Source organism: Bubalus kerabau, chromosome 10 (genome assembly GCF_029407905.1).
Source record: "Bubalus kerabau isolate K-KA32 ecotype Philippines breed swamp buffalo chromosome 10, PCC_UOA_SB_1v2, whole genome shotgun sequence".
In the NCBI taxonomy this organism is placed as follows: Eukaryota; Metazoa; Chordata; class Mammalia; order Artiodactyla; family Bovidae; genus Bubalus; species Bubalus kerabau.
Window position 1 is genome coordinate 15,812,374 of NC_073633.1, and position 26,306 is coordinate 15,838,679.

Consider the following 26,306-nt stretch of genomic DNA (forward strand, 5'->3'; position numbering starts at 1 on the left):
TTCGCAGGTGACCCCGCCCTTTCGGGTTGGCTCCGCCTCTTCACTGCTCTTCTCCAACTTCTGCGTCTAGGGCGCCGGAGCCCGCGGAAGGAGACCTCCACCTACACCGTCCTCTGCTGGTCGGCCTGGGTAGAGCAGGGCGCTGTCCCCTGAGAAGCCTTGGTGTTTTTAAGTCATGCTGTCCTGGAACCACTAAAGAAATGTAATAAATTAATATGAGAGTAAAATAGAGAATATACATATTTCTCTAAGTAGCGCTGATGGCTTTTCGATGTATACCTGTTGGTATAACACAATACTATCTAGGATCTCCAGGTACAGAAGGAGTAGGCTATTGATTTATTTCTTCATTCAGTGAATGAAGTACTAAGGATTTGATCTGGTGGGAAGATTAAAAAAAAAAAAAGATTTCAAAGTGTAATAAATGCTGTTCAGTTCAGTTCAGTCGCTCAGTCGTGTCTGACTCTTTGCAACCCCATGAATCGGCAGCAGGCCAGGCCTCCCTGTCCATCACCAACTCCTGGAGTTCACTCAAACTCACGTCCATCGAGTCGGTGATGCCATCCAGCCATCTCATCCTCTGTCGTCCCCTTTTCCGCCTGCCCCAATCCCTCCCAGCATCAGAGTCTTTTCCAATGAGTCAACTCTTCACATGAGGTGGCCAAAGTACTGGAGTTTCAGCTTTAGCATCATTCCTTCCAAAGAACACCCAGGGCTGATCTCCTTTAGAATGGACTGGTTGGATCTCCTTGCAGTCCAAGGGACTCTCAAGAGTCTTCTCCAACACCACAGTTCAAAAGCATCAATTCTTCAGCACTCAGCTTTCTTTACAGTCCAACTCTCACATCCATACATGATAACAGGAAAAACCATAGCCTTGACTAGAGGGACCTTTGTTGGCAAAGTAATGTCTCTGCTTTTGAATATGCTGTCTATATTGGTCATAACTTTCCTTCCAAGGAGTAAGCGTCTTTTAATTTCATGGCTGCAGTCACCATCTGCAGTGATTTTGGAGGTGAAAGGGGCTTGGCTCATTTCTTGGAACAGAGAGAAGGCCAATGAGACCGGAAGGGATGAGTTGTGGAGATGAGGGGCACAAGATAAAGATGATGAAGTAGGCTGAGTAAGGAATGTGAAACCTGATAGAACTGTCTATAAGATTTCTGCACTTTTGGACAAATGAATCTTTCAAAAATCTCTGTAAAATGAGTATAATGTTTTACCTATCTCATAGGGATGTTATGAGTATTAAATAACACAGTGTGCCTCTAAGCTATTAATACATGTGTGCATGCTCAATCGTATCTTACTCTGGCAAGAATACTGGACTGGGTTTCCATTTCCTCCTCCAGGGGCTTTTCCAAACTCTGGGATCAAACCCATGTCTCTTGCATCTCCTGCACTAGCAGGCAGAATCTTTACCACTGAGCCACCAGGGAAGCCCCAAGTATTCAATAGTGTTATTTTAAATTATTTATTTTAAGAGTAGTAATGACCTCAAATTTTGTGGTACAGATCCACATTGCTGTACCTCTTCTCAGCATTATTCCTGGAGAGAATTTGTAGTTGTTTCAACAGAATCAGTCGCATTCCCGACTCCATTTGCTGTCATCTCATCCAGCGGCTCTGATGTTTGAATTTAAATAGGTATATCCTGTGTATGCATATGAAGTTCAAATTCAAGTAAATTTAACTACCAAAAATTTTGTTAGGAAATTAAAATATTAGAAAATATAAAAGATGTCTTCGAATTTACTGGGAAAAAATCTTATGGACATTGTGTGAATATTCTATTCTGTTTTTTTCCAAATATAACTGGAAATTGCAGTTAGACAATAAACAAGGAAGGTGGACTGAGCAGGGTTAGTCCCTTCTCCCACTCAGGTGCAATTATTCTGGTCTAACTAGTCTATCCATACCAGAGTATTTCCCCTCTGACATCAAGAAGTAAAGAAGAGAAGAAGAGGCAAAGAAGAAAAAAGGCACCTCAGTTTGATTCAATTCAATAAATATTTATAAGTACTGGTGTGTTAGTTCAACATAGACCAACATTTTACACTCCTTTGACTCTTGTTCACCCATCTGGCAAAATTCCCCTTCAGCTGAACTTCCTATCTATTTTCTCTATGCCTACAACAGAACAGTCCTGCTCCTTTTTTATATACACCTCTAAGACTTTATCCCTGTCCATCAGAAAATGTAACTTAATTGGTAAGTGTACATTCATAAGTGTGCTCAAATATTTAAATGCAATTAAATGTGTCTTTTCCCCCAGGAGACTGTAAACTCTAAGAGAACAAGAACTATGACTATTTCTTGTTCATTATTGTATCCTCAGAAGATGGTTTTATACACACACACGTGCATAGGGACTGTATATCCTTTGTCTTCCACTATCTCCCAGAGTTTGCTCAAATTGATATCCATTGAGTTGGTGATGCTGTCTAACCATCTCATCCTCTGCCACACCCTTCTCCTTTTGCCTTTACTATTTCCCAGCATCAGGGTGTTTCCCAATGAGTCAGGTCTTCACATCTGGTGGCCAAAGTATTGAAGCCTCAGCTTTAGCATAAGTCCTTCCGATAAATATTCAGGGTTGATTTCCTTTAGGATTGACTGGTTTAATCTCCTTGCAGTCTCAAGAGTCTTTTCCAGCACCACTTAGGATTGACTGGTTTAATCTCCTTGCAGTCTCAAGAGTCTTTTCCAGCACCACAATTTGAAAGCATCTATACACACGTACACACATATATATACTACTGAATAAATTTGTGAATATGGTAAACACTGTGATAGATATACAGTGATACAAAAACACTAAGAAATGTCATCAGTTCTCAAGGCACTTAAAATATTACAGAACAGAGAAGAAGTGAGGTGAGAAGTTAGGCCATATCTTAGTTATTGAGGAAAGGATCATTAAAAGTGATTTCATAATGAACAGTGATGAGATGTACTTAGATCCTCAATAAATCATTTACAGATAGTCTCCTAACCTAATGTAGCATTGATAGGTGTTGTGGTTTTAAAATATGTACACAAATGCTTTGATATTTCCCACTTCAAGAAGTGGAGCCTAATTTCCTTCCCCTGGGTCTAGCAACATGTTTTGGACAAATAGAATGAAGTGAAAGTGATGGTACACAGGCATTGAGACTAGGCCTTAAAAGGCATTCAGGCTTGCTCCGTACTCTGACTTGAATCACTCCCTCTGAGGAAAGCCATCTGTCACACTAAGAAGACACATCAGCAGATATGTGGAGAGACTCAGATGGGAAGGAGCAGCCATCAAGGAACTGAGACCTTCTGCCAATAGCCATGTGAGTTAGCCATCTTGGAAGCAGAGCCTCCAGGCCCAGGCAAGCCTTCAGATGACTGAAGCTCTCGGCTTCATTGCAACATCATGAGAAGTAAGTCATGCACCCCAGTTCAGCTGTTCCTGAACTGCTGACCCAAAAAACTGAAGATAATGTGTTTGTTGTTTAAGCCATTAAGTTTTGTGATCATTTGTTACATGGTGATGGACAACTAACACGATAAAAACTAATGTTTTTCTAGAGAGAAACTGGGAAACAGTACCAGATGGGCAAGTAACAGTGCCTACAAAAACTGAAGATAATAAATGTTTGTTGTTTTAAGCCACTAAGTTTTGTGATCATTTGTTACATGGTGAAGGATAACTAATACAATAAGAACTAATATTTTTCTAGAGAGAAATTGGGAAACAATACCAGATAGGCAGGTGGCAACTACTTTTTCTTGTTCACACGCCAGCTACAACACTAGAATATTTAGAAATTTGCCACTTCAAGTATCTACCCTGAAATACTTATCAGAATGCTCTTAATTGAATGCATCTATGGTTGACCAGTAAAATGTTGAGGTAGAACAAGAAGTTGGAATTCCTAGACTTGTGGGAAATACCCTTTTTTGATCAAGGTAATACATAAAAAATTTTTAAGTACTATGAGGTTTAGATCGAAAAAGAGTCCATTCCCCCATCCTTTTCTACCCCTGAGATCCATTCTTTAATTCCTTAACATGTTTTTTTTGGGGGGGGGGTTACCACCACATTTTTAAGTAATATGCTTATGCTGTTATTTCTTGTTAGATCAATTTTAGGATTTATCTTTTGACTTCCTAATAAGATAAAGACTCAGCACCTTTGTATTATTCCAGATTCCCACTTTCCCTACCTCCACCTCCCATATACAATATACATAAGTTTTGGTTAAATTGCTGTCCAGTATTTATCTTATTATGAGGCCACCCAAGTCAAACAATATGCTATAGTTACATTAGGTTTATTGTAAAACTGTTTTGAACTTCCTGTGATTAAAAGCTGCCTCATTTAAAAAAGTGTTTAGTTGGGTTTTTTTTTTTTAATCACTTTTTCTCTGAATAGTGTTTTTCAGAGAGTCACATCAAGTATCCCTCCTGTCCTGATTTTCCTGGAGAAACCCCTCCTGGAGGCCACTGTCTTCTTGCTCTAATCTGCGCTCTGTAGGGATGCTGCATAACTCTCTTCTAGAACTTCCCTAACCCCTCTCTTGTGTACTATCTTCTCTTTCCTGATACCCAGGTCTCCTCATTTTTGGCTTATTCCTTTTTTTGGTTGGATCATATCCTCTCAGTGATTTTATGAGAAAGGAGTAAAAATGTACATTATCCTTCCTCTCTAACAATATCTTAATTCTGCTCTGCTACTTAACATTGTAACTGGCTATAAAATTCTCAGAATGTTGAAGGCCTTGCTCCGTTGTCCTGTGTCTTCCAGGGCTTCTGCAGCGCCTTGCTGAGTCTCAATCTTTTGTCAGAAACCAGGATTTCTGTTTTCTTTCTGAACTTTTTGCCTCTGTTAGGAGAATTTTCTATCCACTGGGTATTCAGTGTGCGCAGTGAATCTAGATAGCCATTCTTCCATTTTGGTTATTTTATTGAATTACTTCTAAGATTATCTCCTCTGTTTGTATGTTCTCCCTTCATGGTACTCTTATTAGTCAGACTGTTCTCCTTGAATTAATTCTCTATTTTTTCCCCATCTCTTCTTATCTATTTCTGCATCTTTGTCTTTTTATTTCACTATCTAGAAGATTCCATCAATATTTCTTCTAGTGTTTCTATTGAAACTTCTTATTTTAGCTACCATATATTTAGTTTCCAAGAACTCTTCCTTGTTCCCTGCTTGTTCTTTTTAATGTAATCCCGTTCTTATGACTTTGATGATTCTGGTATAGCTTTTTGATTGTCTTCCTTTCTTCCCTCTCTGTTTCTCCAAAGTTCCCTTTTCCCCAATTATTTTGGTCTATTTTACTTTAGAGGCTTTCCTTAATCTGGTGAGCTTTAATTTTCTGATCATAGAATGAGTGAGGCACTAAAGTAAAAACAAAAACAGTAGTGTGAGTGGGGGGGACCAGCTGTTTTGTTGTTTTTGATGCCATTGTTTATTCCTAGAAAATTCTCCAATCCCCTTTTATTTTTCTTTTTTTAGGCTGTTCTGGGTCTTCACTGGGGTACACAAGCTGTTTGTCTCAGCCTGCTAGTTACCCTACTAGGGATCAAACCCGCATCCCATGCTTTGGAAGACAGATTCTTAATCACTGGATCACCAGGGACTCCAGTCGCCTTCTAGAATGGAAGAGAAAAGGATCAGGAGTGATGAGGTGAGTGGAAAGAAGTATATAAGTTCTGCAGTTTTGAAACTGAGCATTACAGGTGGTCTGCTGAAGGTGGGGGAGGAGTTTTAACATTTAGCATGGAGGGATTTCACTTAATCTACACTTTTTCTTTTTAGAATTTCCTCTCTCTTTGGAATCATGCTGAGTCTAGAGCCACCCTTGTTTCTTGACTGGAGAGTCCTGATCTTGAGATGTTTTCTAAATGAATTTTAGATAACCTTTTTTTATTTTTTCTAATGAATCAATTAGTAGTTGAGATTCTACTGTCATCAGTTTTCCCACATCCATACCTTTTGTTAATTTTCTGTTGTCAATTCCAATTCTGCTCTGTCCTCTCCCTGATCCAAAATTACTTCTGCCCAAAATGATCGCTTTGTTTCTAAGTTTATAAGTGGTTGTTTGGATTGTAATCATACACTGCCCTGTGACATCTCATGCTGCTAGTATCTTTTTACGTTCGTTAGTTAATTTGTTTGTAAGTTGACTAACTCACTCAGAGGTCATCTTGTGAAGCACAAACATAATGCTGAGTGCTGGGAAAACTGAGACTACCAAAGGCAAGTTCCCTGCTTGCCTGTTGAATGTGGAAAACCTATACGTAAGTTATATTTAATTCCATGTGGTAGGCACAATTATATGCTCTTATAAGACCAAAGAAGAGGAATCTATACAACCATAAAGGAGGGGTTGGGGGGATTTCCTGGAGGTAGCAGCTGCCTAAGCTGAATCTTTTTTTTTTTTTTTTAATTTTATTTTATTTTTAAACTTTACAAATTGTATTAGTTTAGCCAAATATCAAAATGAATCCGCCACAGGTAAGCAGTTGAAAGTGAAAGTGAAAGTTGCTCAGTGGTGCCCGACTGTATAGTCCATGGATTTCTCCAGGCCAGAATACTGGAGTGGGTAGCCTTTCCCTTCTCCAGGGAATCTTCCCAACCCAGGGATCAAACCCAGGTCTCCCGCATTCCAGGCAGATTCTTTACCAGCTGAGCCACAAGGGAAGCCCCTTAAAGGAATTAGCCAGGTGTATTAAGTTGATGGGTGTGGGACAGGGGAGAAAACATTTCAGGGGTGGAAATAGGGGGAGCAAAGATGTGGCATCTGGATACAAGCTCTCTGTGCATGCGTGCTAAGTCTCTTCAGTTATGTCTGACTCTTTGCAACCCTATGGACTGTAGCCCGCCAGTCTCTTCTGTCTATTCTCCAGGCAAGAATATTGGAGTGGGTTGCCACTTCCTCCTCCAGGAGATCTTCCCAACCCAGGGCTCGAACCCAATGCCTTATGTCTCCTGCATTGGTAGGCAGATTCTTTACCACCAGCACCACCTGGGAAGCCCAGCAAGGTCTCTATGGGGATAATAGCAGTTCACTAGCTATAAGGCAGAGAGGTGTTGGAGATGAAGCTGGAGAAATAGTGGGGACCTTAAATGTTGTGCTGCGAATCTTGAATTTAATTCTTCAGAAGCACCAGATCAAGAGCATGCAGATTTTAGACAGAGATGTAATTTACATTTTTAAGAAATCAGGTTAGCAGGGAAGACTGTTTTTTGAGAGTACAAGCCTAGAAGCTGGGTGATCGGTTAAGGAAATATTGTAATAAATCAGGTGAGCAACAGTCAGGGCTGAAACTAGTCCTAGGTCATAAGGATGGTGAGAAGGGAATAAACTGATGACAGAACTGGTGGGATTTGATTGATCAGTAGATCATGGAAGGTGAAAGAGAGGGGGAAACTGAGACTGATTCCTGATTTCTTGCTGTCTACATATGTACGTGGTAATGTAATCAAATGTGAGAAAACCAGATGGCTGTGTTCCACAGAAGCTTAAGGGAGAGATCTGAACTGGAAAAACAGATTTGGGAGTTAGTAGCATAAAGGAAATATTTAAAATCATGAGATTGGGCAAGTTTCTCCAAGGTAGAGTATAGATAAAGAAAAGCACTGGAGAAAGGATAGAATCCTGGGGAAGACTCACATCTTAAAGGAAGGCTCAGGGACAGCCCACGAAGGAGACAGTTACATAACATCAGACGACTATAAGGAGGATCTGGAGTGTTTGCCACATAGAAAATTGAATCTAAGGAAGAAGGAATCAGCTTTGTCAAAGCAATGAAGCTGTTATGATTTCAATGAAAAATGGTAATTGGATTTGGTGATAAGAAGGTCAGGTAAAGAGGAGTAGGAAGGTGGAGTTGGCACACAATGGGCTAAAGTGTGAACAGGAAATTAAGAAGTGAAGTCAGTTACTATATATAGTTTGCTCTTTCAGAAACCCGAGGTAAAGAAGATGATGACAGAACTTAGATGGCAGCTCTCCCCAACTTGGGCTTCCCTGGTGGCTCAGTGGTAAAGAATCTGCCTGCCAATGCAGGAGACGCAGATTTGATCACTAGGTCAGGAAGATCCTCTGAAGAAGGAAATGGCAAGCCACTCCAGTATTCTTGTCTGAGAAGTCCCATGAACAGAGGAGCCTGGCAGGCCACAGTCCTTGGGGTGACAAAGAGATGTGACTTAGCGACTGAGCAAAACAACTCTCCAACTCAGATGATCTCAAGCAGCTCAACAGAAAGTCTACTGATAAGGCATGTGCACACACATTCAGTAAATATTACATAAATAGATCTAACCAAATATCAGCACAAACCTTTTAGATTTTTACTTAGCCTTTCTTCCTCTTGTGTATCATCACAATCTTTTTCCTTGACCACATTTTTTCCCTTAATCATTTCCTTCTGGTCTATTCAATGTCAGAAATTGTTTTATGTAGCTAGAAGCTTCTTACAAAAATCTCCATGTCCCATTTTGAGAAATTGGCCTCAAGCCATTTCCTGCTTTGGTCATTAAAAAAATAATAATAGCTGTTATTTGCAGAGTAATCAAAATTCCATCAAGAAATGCTGTGTACATTAAATCTAAGTTATGTTATTGTTATGACTGCTAGTATTAGAATAACAAGGTGGTGACCTTGTTCATCTCTAAAACATTTGATACTGTTTAGTGAAGTTATAATAAATGAGAGGCTGGACTTTCAGAAATCCAAGGTTGAACTATGTACCCTGTGGATGCTCTTTAAATAGTTATTTGATGACTAATCAGTTATCATGGACCTTAATGTAGACAAGATGATGCCAGAGCAGGCAGAGTTGAAGAAGTGAGCTCACACAAAGGACCAACCCAAAGAATCCTCAAGGAAATGTCAGTAATATTTGTAATATGTATAAAACATTCAAATATGTAAAAACATTTATACAATCTAAAATCCCTTACAAATGTGAAAGGAATAATTATAATTATCAAGACAATAAAGTAAGATCCAGAAATCTCACTTCTGGGTTTATACCTGGGTATCTATACTTCTTTTTGTTTGGTTTTGACACCACACAGCATGTAGGATCTTACTTTCCCAATCAGGACTCAAACCGGTGCCCCCTGCATTGGAAGCACAGTGTCTTAACCACTGGGCAAATAGGGGATTCCCTGGATATTTGTACTTCCACATTCACCCAGCATTATTCACAATTGCCAAAGTATGGAAACAACCTAAGTATCTGCCAATGGATAAATGAATAAAGAAGATGTGGTATACATATACAGCAGACTATTATTTAGCATGAGAAAGGAAATCCTGCTATTTGCTACAACATGCATGGGCCTTGAGAGTTTTGTGTTAAGTCAAATAACTAGACAAAGACAAGTACTGCATGGCATCACTCATATGTAGAATAATAATAGGTCAAACTCATAGAAACAGAGAGTAGAAAAGTGGTTGGCAGGGACAAGAGGGTGGGGAAAGCAGGAAGAGGTTGGTAAAAGGGTTCATTCTTTTAGCTATAAGATGAATAAAGTTAGGGGATCTACTGTGTAACACGGTAGCCATAGTCGATAACACTGTAATGTATCACTGATATTTTCTGAGAGTTGAACTTAAATACTCTCACCAAGGGAGGGAAGAAGGATAAATATGTAAGATGATAAATGTGTTAACTTGATGGCGGAAATCCTTTCACAATGTCTATGTATGTCAAATCACCAAGATATACTCTTTAATTATCTTACAATTTTATTTGTCAATTATACTTCAATAAGGCGGGCCGGGGGCAGACAATAAAGTAAAAAAGATTATCTTAAATGGTGATTGTTTCTGATATGTTTGCTAGAAATCTGTTCTGGGCAAGAGTTTTAAGTCATGAAATAGAGCCTTTTTCATGGGAATATTGATATTTTTAAACTCTTCCAAATTTCGGGCTATTACATCAGCATGAAATTCAGAGCTGATTCATGTTGAGATTGCTTCTTTCTGAAATTTTAGGGTTTATTTAGTTTCCCCGTTTTCATATGATGTCTCTCATTTTGATAGCTTAATCTTCAGACATTAATGCTCTGAAAATGAAAGTTGCTCAATCGTGTGTAACTCCTTTCGACCCCATGGACTGTAGACTGCCAGGCTCCTTTGTCCATGGAATTCTCCAGGCAAGAATACTGGAGTGGGTTGCCATTCCCTTCTCCAGAGGCTCTTCCTGACCCAGAGATCGAACCCAGGTCACTTGCATTGCAGGCAGATTCTTGATTGTCTGAGCCACCAGTGAAGCCTGTTAATACTCTAGCCATGTGAAATATATTCATTCATTTTTACAAGTGCATGCAAATATTTTCGGGAGTCACAGGCATAATCCCTGTTTAGGGAGTTAAAAGAGATCACAATTCAGTAATAGAGACATAAAGTAAAACTGTCATAAAAGATGACATGCCAAAGTCCATGGGGTGTCCATCCACGTGCAGGGACTGGTTTTCATACATCTCTGTATCTCTGATGTCAGGCTCATTCCGGCAGAGTATAAGTTTATTGAATTGAAATTAATTTAGACATTGGAACCAGGTGAAAAGGAAACCAGGAAGACCCATAATGAGGGATCGAATGAATTAGGTCTGTCCCTAGAGGGATATGAGAACCCATACACAGTATAATGAAAAGACAACTTTCCAGGTAAAAACAGAGTGATTGTATTAACGTGCATGTTGTAGAAGAGAAGGCAATGGCACCCCACTCCAGTACTCTTGCCTGGAAAATCCCATGGACGGCGGAGCCTGGTAGGCTGCAGTCCATGGGGTGGCGAAGAGTCGGACACGACTGAGCGACTTCACTTTCACTTTTCACTTTCATGCATTGGAGAAGGAAATGGCACCCCACTCCAGTGTTCTTGCCTGGAGAATCCCAGGGACGGCAGAGCCTGGTGGGCTGCCGTCTATGGGGTCGCACAGAGTCGGACACTACTGAAGCGACTTAGCAGCAGCAGCATGTTGTAAATACTAGGATCAGAGCTACTCCGGTCCACCAGGGTATCAGATGACTGGTGACTTTTTAATTACATGTTCACTGGCATCGATGGACAGAGCAGAGGGTATGAGTCTCACCTCTATCACATTAAGTGATTTTTAATATGTATATAAATTTATGCCTATTTTTCTCAGTTAGAAGAATAGGAGTATAAAACCTATTTTAAGTCTACCATATTCTAGAGTTAAGTCAATAAGTGATGACTTCTTAAGAAAAAACAAAAAATGGTTTACAAAAAAATAAACGGAAATATTTTAACTTTTAATGCAATGTGTAAGACATTGGAGAGCTTTCCAGTTTCACCTTGAAAAGTATATCCTTTAAGAAACAAACAAAAATAGCTGACGGACCAGTCCCGGGGCTGATCTCAGAGGACCTGGCTGTCTCACACCAGCTGCCAGGCCTAGGTCATATCCCCTCACCTCTCTGGGCCTGTTTCCTCCTATAAAATAGAGTGATCTCCCACCTCGGCCCACACTTGACTATGAAATGTGGCTAGTTTGTATAAAATACATGACAGATTTCAAAGTTAAAAATGTAAAATATATTATGAATCGTTGAATATTGAGGTTTTTTTTGAAATATTTTGCATATATTGGTTTCAATAAATCTATTGTTAAAATTAATTTCACCTGCTTCTTTTTGCTCTTTTGACGTAACTATTAGAAAATCAACATACGTAGCCCTGGTATCGATGATCACAAGTATCCTTTTCAGCTTTATGACTCAGCCAGGGCCACCGTGGACACGTAATTCACGGTTTGATTTCCTCGCATTGAGATACGGAAGGATTGGCCAGGAATGAGGAGGCTGGGGCGGGGCCCTGCCGGGAGACACAGACCACTCCGGCTTTGGCTCGGGCTCTCGGAGCTGGGAGGGCCCCGACTCCCGCGCAGGGCTGGTGGCGGCAGCCTGGTCGAGTACCCAAGCCCGGGGCATTCAGGGGACTCGGGGCGGGGGCGGGCGCGGCTCTCCGGGCTAGGCGGAGTCGGGAAGAAGGTTGGTGCGTCAGCCACACGCGCGGGGAGGAAGCGGGCCTCAGGTCCCGGGCGGCCCGCGCGGGCGCCCCGGCACGTCCGCAGGCTGCAGCGAGAGGTGGCAGCTTCTGAGAGGAAGGAGAGACGAGGGCGGGCCTGGGAGGCGGCCGGGAGGTGGGGCGCGGCCAGGGGCTGGCCCGCGCGGGCTTCATCTGCGGACGCACGGCCTGCTCCCGAGCGCTGGGGATTCCGAGGCGCGGCACGACAAGAGGCTGGAGCGGCTATGGGCCGCCGCCGGGGCTTCCTGATCGGCTTCTTGGTCGCCGTGGGGTTGCTGGGCTCGGGCCACGGCGAGCAGCAGCCCCCAGAGACGGCGGCGCAGAGGTGCTTCTGCCAGGTAAGGGGTATGCGCGGCGGGGCTGCGGGTCCCGGGACCCCTGGCTGCGCCTTGCGCTGCGCCCCGCGCGCCCGGGCAGGTGGGGCGCAGGAGATGTGTCTATTTCTCCACCCTTACGGAAGAAGCCCCCTGTGCTTCTGCTCCCTGGCCGGGGCTGGGTCCTCTGCAGCTCTCCTGGGTTGGTGTGAGCAGGTCCCCCACCCGAAGACCCTGAATCGATGTCAGGGCGCCCTCCCGCGCTTCTGATCAGGCTTGGGGCGAGAGGTATGGGTGCACCGCTGTCTCTTTCTATCTAGTTGGTTTGTGTACACACTATTTGTTATTTTCACAGAACACACACACACACACACACACACACACAATTTGTTATTTTCACAGAACCTGGGTCTTTTTAACTTCCAATTTGGCTTGGAACAGCGTGGGCTGTGCCTCTGCTGGGTCCCTTCTCCAGCCTTTCTGGTCAGGACAGACTTTTGAAGGGGGCTGCCCTCAGATCTTCCTGTCAGGCAGGAGAATGGCTTCGTGTGGCTTTTCACACGAAGCTTAAGCTCAACTGCCTGGGGTCTTTGGGGCCGCTATTGCCCTGTGTCCTTTCCTTTTTCTGAGTGTAGTGGAACTCTTTAACCGCTGCATCCGTATTGCTGGTCCCAAATGGGAGACCGGTCCTCAGTGTACAAGTTTGATTACAAGATTATTATAATTATTTCCTTCGGTTAGTAAGACATGTGGATTCCTTGAGCAAAATATTCAAAGAAAAGTACAGGTTTTTGGCATCCACGAGATGTGATATTTTAATGTCATTAAAAGTCACCTTTTGTTTGATTTCTGTTGATAAAAACTACATTTTATACAACATTGAGGGATGGGTATCCAAATTGTTCCTTTTAAGTAGATTTTACTGTTAACTTATTTAGTTCCATTACGGTCAGTAATGGAAGGGATGGGGGTGAGAAAAGGAGGAAGAGGATGGTAACAAATAAATGTGAAGAGAAAAATGGAGACAAACATATCGACATGTATGTATCGACCAAATCAGAAGGAGAGATAAAATTTTAAAAATGGAGAAAGAAATGGGAAGGTGCAAATGATCCATTCAGCAAACATTTATAAACACAATGTAAATTGATCTGAGAATTTGTAATACAGAAATACAGTGGCATAATTCTCGCCCTGAAGAGCTCACAGTTTAGTAAATCATGTTCTTTGGGGCTTGAGGAGAGGCGGGGATCCTCAGTGTTCTTTTTTTGTTTTAGTTAATAAATATTGCTGCTGCTGTTAAGTCGCTTCAGTCGTGTCCGACTCTCTGCGACCCCATAGACGGCAGCCCACCAGGCTCCGCCGTCCCTGGGATTCTCCAGGCAATACACTGGAGTGGGTTGCCATTTCCTTCTCCAGTTCATGAAAGTGAAAAGTGAAAGTGAAGTCGCTCAGTCCTGTCCGAGCTTTGCGACCCCTTTGCGACCCCATGGACTGCAGCCTACCAGGCTCCTCTGTCCATGCTGGAAACTAAAAAAGCAAATTTTCACCTAAGGTTTGGCAATAAAAGTTCAAATCTTCTCTGGTTCTATTAGCATTGGCCACAAAGTCCTTTTGATTCTATTTTTGTTGCTAGTTGTAGCCCTATCTTCCTTCCTGTTGCCTGTCCTTACCACTTCTGCCTTGTTACCACACCATCACTCCTCACCACTGCTGCGTGGGCGCCTGGCTTGTTGTACATGAGGGTTCTGATTTGAACCAGGGCAGCATGTGTTTAGGGCTTCCGTGGCGGCTCAGGGGTGAAAGAATCCTCCTGCAATGCCGGAGACACAGGTGATCCCTGGGTTGCAGATCCCCTGGAGGAGGGCGTGGCCACCCACTCGAGTATTCTTGCCTGGAGAATCCTGCGGATGAAGGAGCCTGGCGGGCTACAATCATAGGGTTGCAGAGAATCAGACATACTAAAGCAACTTAGCAGCAGCATGTAGTTATTGGACCTCAGAAAGCCACTGAAGTATGTGCAAAGCTCTACAAATAATTGGACTAAATTCAACAGGCATTTATTGAGGCCTAATGTGAACAGACTTGGAGAGATCAAAAAGTTAATTAGAAAATTACAATTTAGTATCAATTCTTGCCACTCCAGAGTACACAGACTGATACATAATTCAGTTCAATTCAGTTCAGTCCTTCAGTTGTGTCTGAGTCTTTGCAACCCCGTGAATTGCAGCACGCCAGGCCTCCCTGTCCATCGCCAATTCCCGGAGTTCGCTCAAACTCACGTCCATCGAGTCGGTGATGCCATCCAGCCATCTCATCCTCTGTCGTCCCCTTCTCCTCCTGCCCCCAATCCCTCCCAGCATCAGGGTCTTTTCCAATGAGTCAACTCTTCGCATGAGGCGCATAATTGGTGCTTAGCAAATATGTGAATGCTACACTAGCTGAAGTATATTCTTAATTAAAAATGGGTTGATAGTTCCCAATGCATTTTTCCCCCCCAGTGAATCTTTAAACTTAGTTATTGCATATGCCTGTTAGTTGACATCACATCCTAGTAAAACCATTTTCACCGTATGTTGTAAGTTCTTTTGAGAATAGTGCTTCAGTTTAGTTGTCCACAATTACTGACCAGTTGTCTGGAAGTTATGAGTCTCCCTTGTACATTCCTCATCCCCCTCGTAACTGCCACTCATATCATTCTGTTAAAAAATGTTAAAAAAAAAAAAAATTTCTTACACAGAAAATTGGCTTTTTTTTTTTAAACCTTTTGGTATACAAGTCAGTGAAGTCTAACACATGAACAGTTTCGTGTAAAAATCCTGTAAATAAGGACTCACCCTTCCTTTAAATTAAAATAGTATTGTAGCAGGTATGGGCTTGAAGTAAGTGAAGATTTTTCAGAGTTTATTTCTTTTCGACAATTATTTTCTCATTATGCACCATAGAGAGAATGAATATAACTGAACATTAGTCCCAATTCATAGAATCCCAGGATGCATTTTAAAGAAATCATCTCAAGAAGAGATATTGAAGCCAGGTATGGAGGCAGTATGGACACCTTTTTCAGTGAAATTAATTAGAAATGTGTTTGTAAACTTTTATACTCAGAATGTTTTGTCACTCAGTATAGTTCGTGCTAATAAACACTCAGGTTCACTTCTTTGAATTCAGTAAATCTCCATCAGCCTAATGAAAGGGGAATAGTTTGGATAATCCAAAATGGCTACGTCAGAAGTGGATTATTTCTTGCTTGGGACGCATTGTGGATAGACTCTATGTATATGTATTTTACCTGTCTGGGTGTCTTGTTCAGGTCAATTTAAAAAAGTTTGTGTTAGTCAGAGTGGCAGGACAATGGAAAAGACACTTGAAAATATGTTGGGTGGTGGGTAGAAATAAGCCCAGGATTTTAAGTTAATCAGAGGGATCTTTGAAACAAGTTATATTGGAGAGATGTCATTGGCTCCGAATGCCACCTGCATTCCAGCGTTTTCTGAACAGAGCATGTGGCAAAGTGTGTTTCATGTTGGTTGCTATGCTTTGGGTCATTTAACAATGATTCTAGTTATAGCAAGACCAAGACTTTAAAGCAGAAATTGCTCTTAGTGTTTTATGTCCTTAGAAAGTTGCCTACTACCCAGGATAGAGTCTTTTTGGTGTGTCTACGCTTTCTTTTGACTGAGTTGTTCCAGTCTGCTCTGTCAACGAATGAATGTGTGTGTGTTTGTGTGTATGTTTTAATGATCACAAAACTCAGTAAAATTAAGTGCAACTAAAGTTCTTTGCCAAGTAAAGCACATTTTGAGCACTTTAAAAGCTGTTTCATTCAAGTATGAGGAGTATACTCTTACAGTGCTTTGCAAAAATAATAATAGTCTATGGTAGGACTGGAAGTTTTTAGGACACAAGAAAACTATTTAGGAAATAAAACTATTTTGATAGTGTTTTTTATTTTGTCTTTTGTTGCAAAGTAAAGGATACCTGTATACAAAAACTTGAGAACAAGCAGACCAGTGTTATTTTCTTTTCCCTTGCCTTTTGTATTTTGGAATTTGGTTCAAACCACTCAAAGTCAATGGAGAAAGTAGTGGAGTTAACTTTTGATTGTCAGTTCTATGTTCCCTTGGGGCTACAGATGTAAAATTTTGGGAGAATTTTAACCGCAAACTTGGCTTTTTTTTTTTTTAATCTTGTTCATTAAAAAAACAATGTTGTAGGATGCTTTGGGGGAATAGTTAAGATCCCTATCACTGGAAACATTTAAGCACTGGTAGAGCAATAAACTGTGGAAAATTCTTTAAGAGATGGGAATACCAGACCACCTGACCTGCCTCTTGAGAAATCTGTATGCAGGTCAGGAAGCAACAGTTAGAACTGGACATGGAACAACAGACTGCTTCCAAATAGGAAAAGGAGTACATCAAGGCTGTATATTGTCACCCTGCTTATTTAACTTATATGCAGAGTACATCATGAGAAATGCTGGACTGGAAGAAGCACAAGCTGGAATCAAGATTGCCGGGAGAAATATCAATAACCTCAGATATGCAGATGACACCACTCTTATGGCAGAAAGTGAAGAGGAACTCAAAAGCCTCTTGATGAAAGTGAAAGAGGAGAGTGAAAAAGTTGGCTTAAAGCTCAACATTCAGAAAACGAAGATCATGGCATCCAGTCGCATCACTTCATGGGAAATAGATGGGGAAACAGTGGAAACAGTGTCAGAATTTATTTTTTTGGGCTCCAAAATCACTGCAGATGGTGACTGCAGCCATGAAATTAAAAGACGCTTACTCCTTGGAAGGAAAGTTATGACCAACCTAGATAGCATATTCAAAAGCAGAGACATTACTTTGCCAACAAAGGTTCGTCTAGTCAAGGCTATGGTTTTTCCTGTGATCATGTATGGATGTGAGAGTTGGACTGTGAAGAAGGCTGAGCGCCGAAGAATTGATGCTTTTGAACTGTGGTGTTGGAGAAGACTCTTGAGAGTCCCTTGGACTGCAAGGAGATCCAACCAGTCCATTCTGAAGGAGATCAGCCCTGGGATTTCTTTGGAAGAAATGATGCTAAAGCTGAAACTCCAGTACTTTGGCCACCTCATGTGAAGAGTTGAATCATTGGAAAAGACTCTGATGCTGGGAGAGAATGGGGGCAGGAAGAGAAGGGGATGACAGAGGATGAGATGGCTGGATGGCATCACTGACTCAATGGACTTGAGTCTGAGTGAACTCCAGGAGTTGGTGATGGACAGGGAGGCCTGGCGTGCTGCTATTCATGGGGTCGAAAAGAGTCGGACTCGACTGAGCGACTGAACTGAACTGAACTGAGGGTAATAATAATGATCAGCATTTACTGGGCTTTACTCTAGGTCATTTTATTCTGATATGACCTCTTTGAGGTGAGAACTACTATTCTGTTGGGTTCACCAAAAAGTTCATTCAGGTTTTTCCATAGTATCTTATGGAAAAATTCCAACAAAATTTTTATTACCTCAGTATTTTTGTACTGTATTTTTGTAGGAAATTGAAAGTGTTAGTCACTCAATTGTGTACGACTCTTTGCTACCCCATGGACTGTAGTTTGCCAGGCTCCTCTGTCCATGGGATTTTCCTGGCAAGAAAATTGGAATGGGTTGCCATTTCCTCCTCCAGTGGATCTTCCTGACCCAGGAATCAAACCCTGGTCTCCTGAGTATCCTGCATTGCAGGTGAACTCTTTACTGCTGAGCCATTAGGTTGAAAAGCATGGGGAATGTCAACAACTAAGAAGTATCAGGGATGAGACTCAACCCTAGAAGGCCTAACTCCAGAGCCTGCCTGCTAACCCTGTTGTTACACACTGCCTCCCCTCGAGGGTGCGAGAAGGGGATTGCTGGATTGCTTGGAAGAAAGCAATATAAGGCCTTCAAAGGCTTCCCTACTCTTAAGAGACCAGGATTGAATAGTGTTAGGCCTTCTTCAGTCCATATAGCTACCACCCCTCAGCAAGGGCCTTTCCATTGCTTCCTATTCATTTGGCCTCCTGCCCCGCCAAGGCTGATTATTGCCTGAAGCCCAGAGCAGCGAGCTGCACATTTTGACATTCATCAGTCACTTTGTGTGTGTTGTGGGAGCAGGTAGGGGAGTGCATTTTTTTAAAAATTCAAATTCTTATGGTAGGGCCACAGTTCTGTTTCACTTTGGGAGACAGTATAGTGGTTACTTATGCCCCCATAGCACATTCTGAAGGACAGCACCAAGCCATCCTTCTTATACATCAGCACCCATCTTTTGGTCTTAATTTAGGTGATAGGGCTTTGCTTCATTTTCAAGGTTCTGCCCTGGGTCCATTAGCTGGAATTCTACCTTAGACTTTTCCTGAGACTGTTCTGGTAACATACATGGTTCTTTAATTTCTAGAACTGGGTCTGGTATCATACCTGCTAGACTTCCTTCCAGGGATCAGGTTCTGCTGCCTGTTGGCAAGCTTCTCCAAACAGTCAGATGGTTTGGATTTCCGAGTATCTTCCTGCCTCTCCTTTGCTGGACTCTTTCAATCCAGTGAAGCTCCTGTCACCCCTGTTCCACCTCCTTAGCTGCCCTTCAAGCTGAATTGTAGTTGATAATACCTCCCACTTAATATCTAAGGTAAGAGGCAGAAGATTTCTGAATTGACCATTGTCCTGCTTTCTCTTCTCAGTGGCCTCTAGGCTATCATCCACCTCTGCTTTGGAGGTATCATGTATTTCTTTCTGGTTTGGAGCTTCTTATCACTTTCTTTGTAATTAGGATGTCGATCAGCAGAATATTGGACCCAGAGATTTGTTTGTCTTTGCTGCTTGCTTTAATTCTCCCGTGAGTGCCTTTCTGCCCTTTGACCTGGCATGGTCTGGGGCACTCACCTCCAGTATAGGTGACATGAAAGTGCCTAGTTACAATTAGGCAGCACGGTGCTGGGCTCCCGTGAATCAGAGTGACAGTGGACAGCTTTCATTCATTTATTCACCAACACAAACCAAAAATAATTGTTGAGCATCTACTGTGTGCTTTCTAGAAATGCAGTGCTCAGTCCCAGGCATACAAAAATGAACAAACATGAATTTGCTCTCAGGGTTCTTAACTCTAGTGAGAGGGAGTGAAATATAGATACATTCAGTACAGTGAGGTCATTCTTGTGTAGGAGTATGTGGAGTGTGGTGGGAGCTTTTAGGAGAGACAGTTAATCCAGCTGGGGGTGAGTGGTACCTTAGGGGAGCTTCCCAAAAGACAGGAGGATAGTTTTTTACCTTAAAAATGAATTCCTCAGGGGGAGAAATGGATTGCCTCAAACCCTTCTTCTTCAGTCTTTTTGTGTTTTTTCTTTTGTGATTTAATGTGACTCTCTGGCCCCTGTCCCTTTGGCCTTTGCAGCCTTTGTGCCTATTATTCTTTGTGTAATAATTTGTATCCAAGGGGAGAAACAGTAGCTTATTTTATGTTCTTAGAAGTTTTGCCTTGAAAGCACAAAAAGAAAGAGGCATGAAAAATCAAATCATCTGAGCGACTTCACTTTCACTTTTCACTTTCATGCATTGGAGAAGGAAATGGCAGCCCACTCCAGTGTTCTTGCCTGGAGAATCCCAGGGACGGGGGAGCCTGGTGGGCTGCTGTCTATGGGGTCGCACAGAGTCGGACACGACTGAAGTGACTTAGCATAGCATAGCGTAACATGTTAGAAGCACTTTGGGCTTCCTTCATGGTGGTAAAAAATCTGCCTGCAATGCAGGAGACCCAGGTTCAATCCCTGGGTCCGGAAGATCCTCTGGAGAAGGGAATGGCAACCCACTCCAGTATTCTTGCCTGGAGAATTCCATGGATAGAGGAGCCTGCAGTCTACAGTCCATGGAACTGCAAAGAGTTGGACACGACTGAGCAACTTATACACACACACACAGAAGCACTTTTGTCTTGTTGGTACCCAGAATTAGGACTCTAAGATTATTGTAAGATTATTGTATACTGAGAAAATTTTTAGCAGGAAACAAGGACACATTTGCATATGAAATGAAAATAGTTATTACAGTGACAAAATATGCAGCTCAGATTTCTAGAAACTGAATTCTTTAGTCCAAAACAAATAAGACTGGGCAAATTGGATAAAAAACAAACAAACAAACAAAACTTATCTCTTGAATATTGCTGTCATCATTCCAAGTATTCTTATTTCTTAGGTGAAAAATTTCCCTTACTGTTTTGTGATGTTCTAAAATTAAAAGGTAGTGTAGGATTTTACATATTCCAAAAGGAGAACACCTAAATTCAGTATTTCAATGAATTATTCTTTATTTGCTTCCTTACCAATAGATTTTTAAGTTATTATTTTATTGGCAATACATCTCCCAAAAATATAATCCAGAGTAGTTTATAATGCAGATATTCAGGCCAAAGTCTAAGGATCTCTTTTCTGCAGCATGCTGTATATTAAAAAAAATTTAAAAGTTACTTAAAAAGCCATAATGTGTTTTTTACTTATTTAAGGCAATGCTTAATTAATTCTGTTAGACGTTTGCCTAATCCCAAATAAATATCTCAGAATTTTACCTTCACAATTGATAACATTGTCTGATTATAATATGTTTTCCCACTGTATATGATTATAATATGATTTAATAATTTGATTTCTTAAATACAATTAGGACATTGGTTTTAAGCATTTGAAGATCAGGATTGGCTTTGTGGTTAATTTGCCATCTCAGTGTTGCTGATGATAAGTAATTTTTAGCATTATTTCAAATCTATAAAATTTATCAAGGCCAATATTTGAGGGTTGTTATATCCTTAAAACAAATTATTCTTTCACTTATAAATTCAGTATCACTTCTTACATTCACCAACCTTGTCTGTGACCTACACATCCTGTTGGAAACTAAAAGGAAAGACAGAGACAACTGAATTATAGGAATACTGGGTCTCAAAGAATTCAAGGGTGGTAATGCCTTCAGGAAAGATGGTAGAAGTGGGAGCAGGCAAACTCTAGGGAATTCAGCTAGCATATGTTCTCCATCTTCGATTTCTGCTTCTTTGTGTATCTTGTAGAATCTCTCCTCTCTCTGCCAGCTAGCTGGCTTACGTGTTCCTCAGTTCACATGATGGAACACGGTCCGAGTTTACTTCTTTAGTGACGGGGGAGACATCGCTCCTTCTTAGCCTCAATTCCAGGGTCCTGGAGTGGAGACAATGACTCGTTTTGGATTAGAAGCCCACCCCCAGTCAGTCTGGAGAGTGGGGTGGGGATACTGAGTGGCTGCAGGGAACCAACTCTTTGGGAATATGTGTATCATTTTGAGCTCAGTACACCCTCCCTACAAATGGTATCCACTGCATTCCTATAGGTATATAGTAAGAGCAATAGCATTACTCAATTATGGCCATCTCCCAGCTTAGAAAATTATATGGAGGCAAGAGGTTAGGGGCTGGTTGAGTAAAGGGCTCTTTTATCATAACCATGTGAGGAAAAAACTCTGTTGCATCTATGATATTTTGATATAATACTCCATTTTCTTTGTAACAGGTTAGTGGTTACTTGGATGATTGTACCTGTGATGTTGAAACCATTGATAAATTTAATAACTACAGGCTTTTCCCAAGACTTCAAAAACTCCTGGAAAGTGACTACTTTAGATATTACAAGGTATTTAAAAATTTGTGGGGTGGTATAGGAATACTTAAAGCTTAAATGGATAATTACATTTTCTTAGGAATCACTGACCTTCAAAATTGTGTTTATTATTTAAAATTGAGCAAGGCTATATTAGGAAAACACAGTTCATAAGAATGAACCATATGGTTCTGAAATGACCCATTGAATACTTTTAATTTCAAAAACTGAGTTTTGAACTCTAGTGTTGGAATCTAGCTGGTTAAATTGAAGTCTGAACAGAAACTATTATATTGTTATGAAGTCGTGAGTTGTTCATAACATTCCAAAACATCAGATTTGCTCCAATTAATTTTAAAAAAGAAGTATTTTTAAGAAGCATGACTTTATTCTGACCAGTATTATTTTAACTAGTAACTTGTGATGTTTTATCTTGAGATATCTGTTGAAAGAGTATAGAAAACCTGATCACTGGACTATGCAGAACACTCTGTGTTCACAATTTTCTGTTAGTTATTACTTTGATTGAAAGGCTGTGAGTTGAAAAAAAAATAAGACTGTAAGTTGAGCAGTGATGACATGAACTACTTTGGCTCCCAGCTGCCATCTGTTCAGGAACTGTTTAGTAGCATATTTTGTCTTTATGACCAAGTCTACCAATTTGCTTAGAGCAGCTACATGTTTATACCATCACTGAAACTTGACAACTGGTAAATGGATGAAGTAGAATAATTGCAACTGAAAACATGACCAGGTTATTGTATCATAATTCAACATCTGTCTGTTACAATCTTGAGATTCTTATTTTTATAACTTTTCTCTAATTTTATTTTGCAGGTAAACCTGAAAAGGCCATGTCCTTTCTGGAATGATATCAACCAGTGTGGAAGAAGGGATTGTGCCGTCAAGCCTTGTCACTCAGTAAGAACAGTCTATACATTTAAGAGCTGTCATGTTTTTTGGAATAATTGCAATTTTTGAAAGGGTCCAATATAACTAAAATAATATTTGAATCCTTAGGTTAAATATCAATTCAGTTCAGTTCACTCAGTTGTGTCTGACTCTTCGTGACCCCATGAATTGCATCACACCAGGCCTCCCTGTCCATCACCAACTCCTGGAGTTCACTCAGACTCACGTCCATCGAGTCAGTCACGCCATCCAGCCATCTCATCCTCTGTCGTCCCCTTCTCCTCCTGCCCCCAATCCCTCCCAGCATCAGGGTCTTTTCCAATGAGTCAACTCTTCGCATGAGGTGGCCAAAGTATTGGAGTTTCAGCTTTAGCATCAGTCCTTCCAATGAACACCCAGGACTGATCTCCTTTAGAATGGACTGGTTGGATCTCCTTGCAGTCCAAGGGACTCTCAAGAGTCTTCTCCAACACCACAGTTCAAAAGCATCAATTCTTCGGCGCTCAGCCTTCTTCATAGTCCAACTCTCACATCCGTACATGACCACAGGAAAAACCATAGCCTTGACTAGATGGACCTTTGTTGGCAAAGTAATGTCTCTGCTTTTGAATATGCTGTCTAGGTTGGTCATAACTTTCCTTCCAAGGAGTAAGCGTCTTTTAATTTCATGGCTGCAATCACCATATAACGTTGTTTAAAATCAACATACTAAAACTCTAAACTTATGACTATAAAGCCTATTTTGAATTATTCTGTCTTCATAATAGTAGAATTTAGGTTTTATGGGTAATATAATCTGTTGATTTATTACTGAGAGTAGTAAAAGCTATTGTTCTTTTGGCTTGATATTTTTATTTATTTTTTATTGGCTGTACTGGGCCTTTGTTGCTGTGCAGACTTTCTCTAGTTGTAGCAAGTGGAGGCTACTTTCATTGTGGCACACAGGCCTCTCGATGTGGTGGCTGCTCGTTGTGGAGCACAGGCTCTCGGCGCACTAGTTCAGTAGTTGCAGAACTCAGGCTCAGTAGTTGAGGCTCGTGGGCTCTATAAGCTCGGTAGTTGGAGTGCACAGGTTAGCTGCTCCATGGCATGTGGGATCTTCCCAGACTAAGAATCGAACCCCTGTCTCCTGTGTTAGCAGGTAGATTCTTAACCAGTGGACCACCAGGGAAGTCCCTTTTGGTTTATTATTTGTTTTTCTTATGTCTTAACTAAAGTTATGTATGTAGTATTAAAAAAGTGAAATTTATTGAGGTACAAATGCAGTCTTTCCCCTTTTCTGAGGATGTATTCATTTTCCTCCTTGGCAGGGATTTGAACAAAACCACTGGCTTTGCTTAGGAGTTCTGAGAGCGTTAAAATTTGAAATATTCTACTCTGAAAGCAGAGAATTTTATCCTTTTCAATGAAAGCATTTTTTTTCCTTTAAAAGTACATATTTTTATTTTACTTTCTTTTGTTGAGATAAAATATATATAACATAAAGTTTACCATTTTATTTTAGCCATTTCTAAGTGCACAGTTCACTGGCATTAAATACACTCACCCTGTTATACAGCCATCACCACCATCCATCTCTAGAACTTTTTAATCTTTCTAAACTGAAACTTCACGCTCATTAAACAATAAATTCCTATTCCTCCCTCCCTTCAGCCATGGAAAGGCACTATTTTACTTTCCTTCTCCATGGATTTGACTACTCTAGGTACTTCATATATAAGGGGAATCTTTATAATATTTGTTCTTTTGTGTCTGGCTGATTTCACTTAGCATATTTTCCAGGTTATCTATATTGGAGCACGAACTAGATTTTTATCTCTTTTAAAGACTGAATAATATTACACTGTATGTGTGTACTACATTTGGTTTATTCATTCACCTGTTGATTGACTTTTGGGTTGTTTTCGCCTTCTGGCTCTTGTGAATAATACTGCTATGAACATGGATGTACAAATTATGTTTGAATCTCTACTTTCAGTTCTTTGGGGTATATACCTAGAAATAGAATTTCTGGATCATTTGGTAATTCTTAGTTCAATTTTTTGAGCAACACCATGCTATCTTCTGAATTTGGCAATAAGGAGTTCATGATCTGAGCCACAGGTAGTTCTTGGTTTTGTTTTTGTTGACTGTATAGAGCTTCTCCATCTTTGGCTGCAAAGAATATAATCAATCTGATTTTGATATTGACCCTCTGGTGATGTCCATGTGTAGAGTATTCTCTCGTGTTGTTGGAAGAGGGTGTTTGCTATGACCAGTGGGTTCTCTTGGCAAAACTCTGTTAGCCTATGCCCTGCTTCATTTTGTACTCCAAGGCCAAATTTGCCTGTTACTCCAGGCATCTGTTGACTTCCTACTTTTGCATTTCAGTCCCCTAGAATAAAAAGGACATCTTTCTTGGGTGTTAGTTCTAGAAGGTCTCATAGGTCTTCATAGAACTGTCAACTTCAGCTTCTTCAGCATTACTGGTTGGGGCAGAGACTTGGATTGCTGTGATATTGAATGATTTGCCTTGAAAACAAACAGAGATCATTCTGTCTCTTTTGAGATTGCATCCAAGTACTGCATTTTGGACTCTTTTGTTGACTGAGGGCTATTCCATTTCTTCTAAGGGATTCTTGCCCACAGTAGTAGATGTAACAAAGGTCCATCTAGTCAAAGCTATGGTTTTCCTGGTAGTTACATATGGATGTGAGAGTTGGACTGTAAAGAAAGCTGAGTGCTGCAGAATTGATGCTTTTGAACTGTGGTGTTGGAGAAGACTCTTGAGAGTCCTTTGGAATGCAAGGAGATCCAGCCAGTCAATCCTAAAGGAAATCAGTCCTGAATATTCATTAGAAGGACTGATGCTGAAGCTGAAACTCCAATACTTTGGCCACCTGATGCAAAGAACTGACTCATTGGAAAAGACCCTAATGCTGGGAAAGATTGAAGGCGGGAGGAGAAGGGGTCGAAAGAGGATGAGATGGTTGGATGGCATCACCGACATGTTGGACATGAGTTTGAGTGGGCTCTGGGAGTTGGTGATGGACAGGGAGGCCTGGTGTACTTTAGTCCAGGGATCGCAAAGAGTCAGACACTACTGAGCGACTGGACTGAACTGATGCTGACTGTGCCATTTTTGCTTTCTCACTTGCAGTGTACAAGGGTTCCAGTTTCTCCACATCTTTGCTAACACAGGGGCTTCCTTGATGGCTCAGACGTTAAAGAGTCTGCCTGCCGTGCAGGAGACCCAGGTTCGATCCCTGGGTCAGGAAGATCTCCTGGAGAAGGAAATGGCAACCCACTCCAGTATTCTTGCCTGGAAAATCCTGTGAACGGAAGAGCCTGGCAGGCTATAGTCCATGGGATCACAAAGAGTCAGACATGACTGAATGACTTCACTAAAATTGCTAACACTTGCTGTTTTATCTG

At 41.1% G+C, this 26,306-nt stretch overlaps 1 protein-coding gene and 1 long non-coding RNA gene across 3 annotated transcripts in view; both read left to right on the forward strand.

The window, feature by feature from the left end:
* Positions 1-4,492: 4,492 nt before the first annotated feature.
* LOC129620396 (uncharacterized) lies at positions 4,493-8,785 on the forward strand. The gene is made up of 4 exons (XR_008698511.1): positions 4,493-5,336; positions 5,492-5,663; positions 5,795-7,283; positions 7,947-8,785. It is a non-coding gene; the product is annotated as an uncharacterized LOC129620396 (long non-coding RNA).
* Positions 8,786-11,844: 3,059 nt separating this feature from the next.
* ERO1A (endoplasmic reticulum oxidoreductase 1 alpha) overlaps positions 11,845-26,306 on the forward strand; it is a 53,716-nt gene continuing 39,254 nt past the window's right edge. The window contains exons 1-3 of one of the 2 annotated variants that reach the window (XM_055536703.1): positions 11,845-12,386; positions 21,894-22,013; positions 22,818-22,901. In XM_055536703.1, coding sequence (XP_055392678.1) covers positions 12,273-12,386; positions 21,894-22,013; positions 22,818-22,901 — 318 coding nt within the window. In that variant the 5' untranslated portion in view covers positions 11,845-12,272. The remainder of the gene's footprint in view (positions 12,387-21,893; positions 22,014-22,817; positions 22,902-26,306) is intronic. The other variant, XM_055536702.1, reaches the window with a different exon arrangement.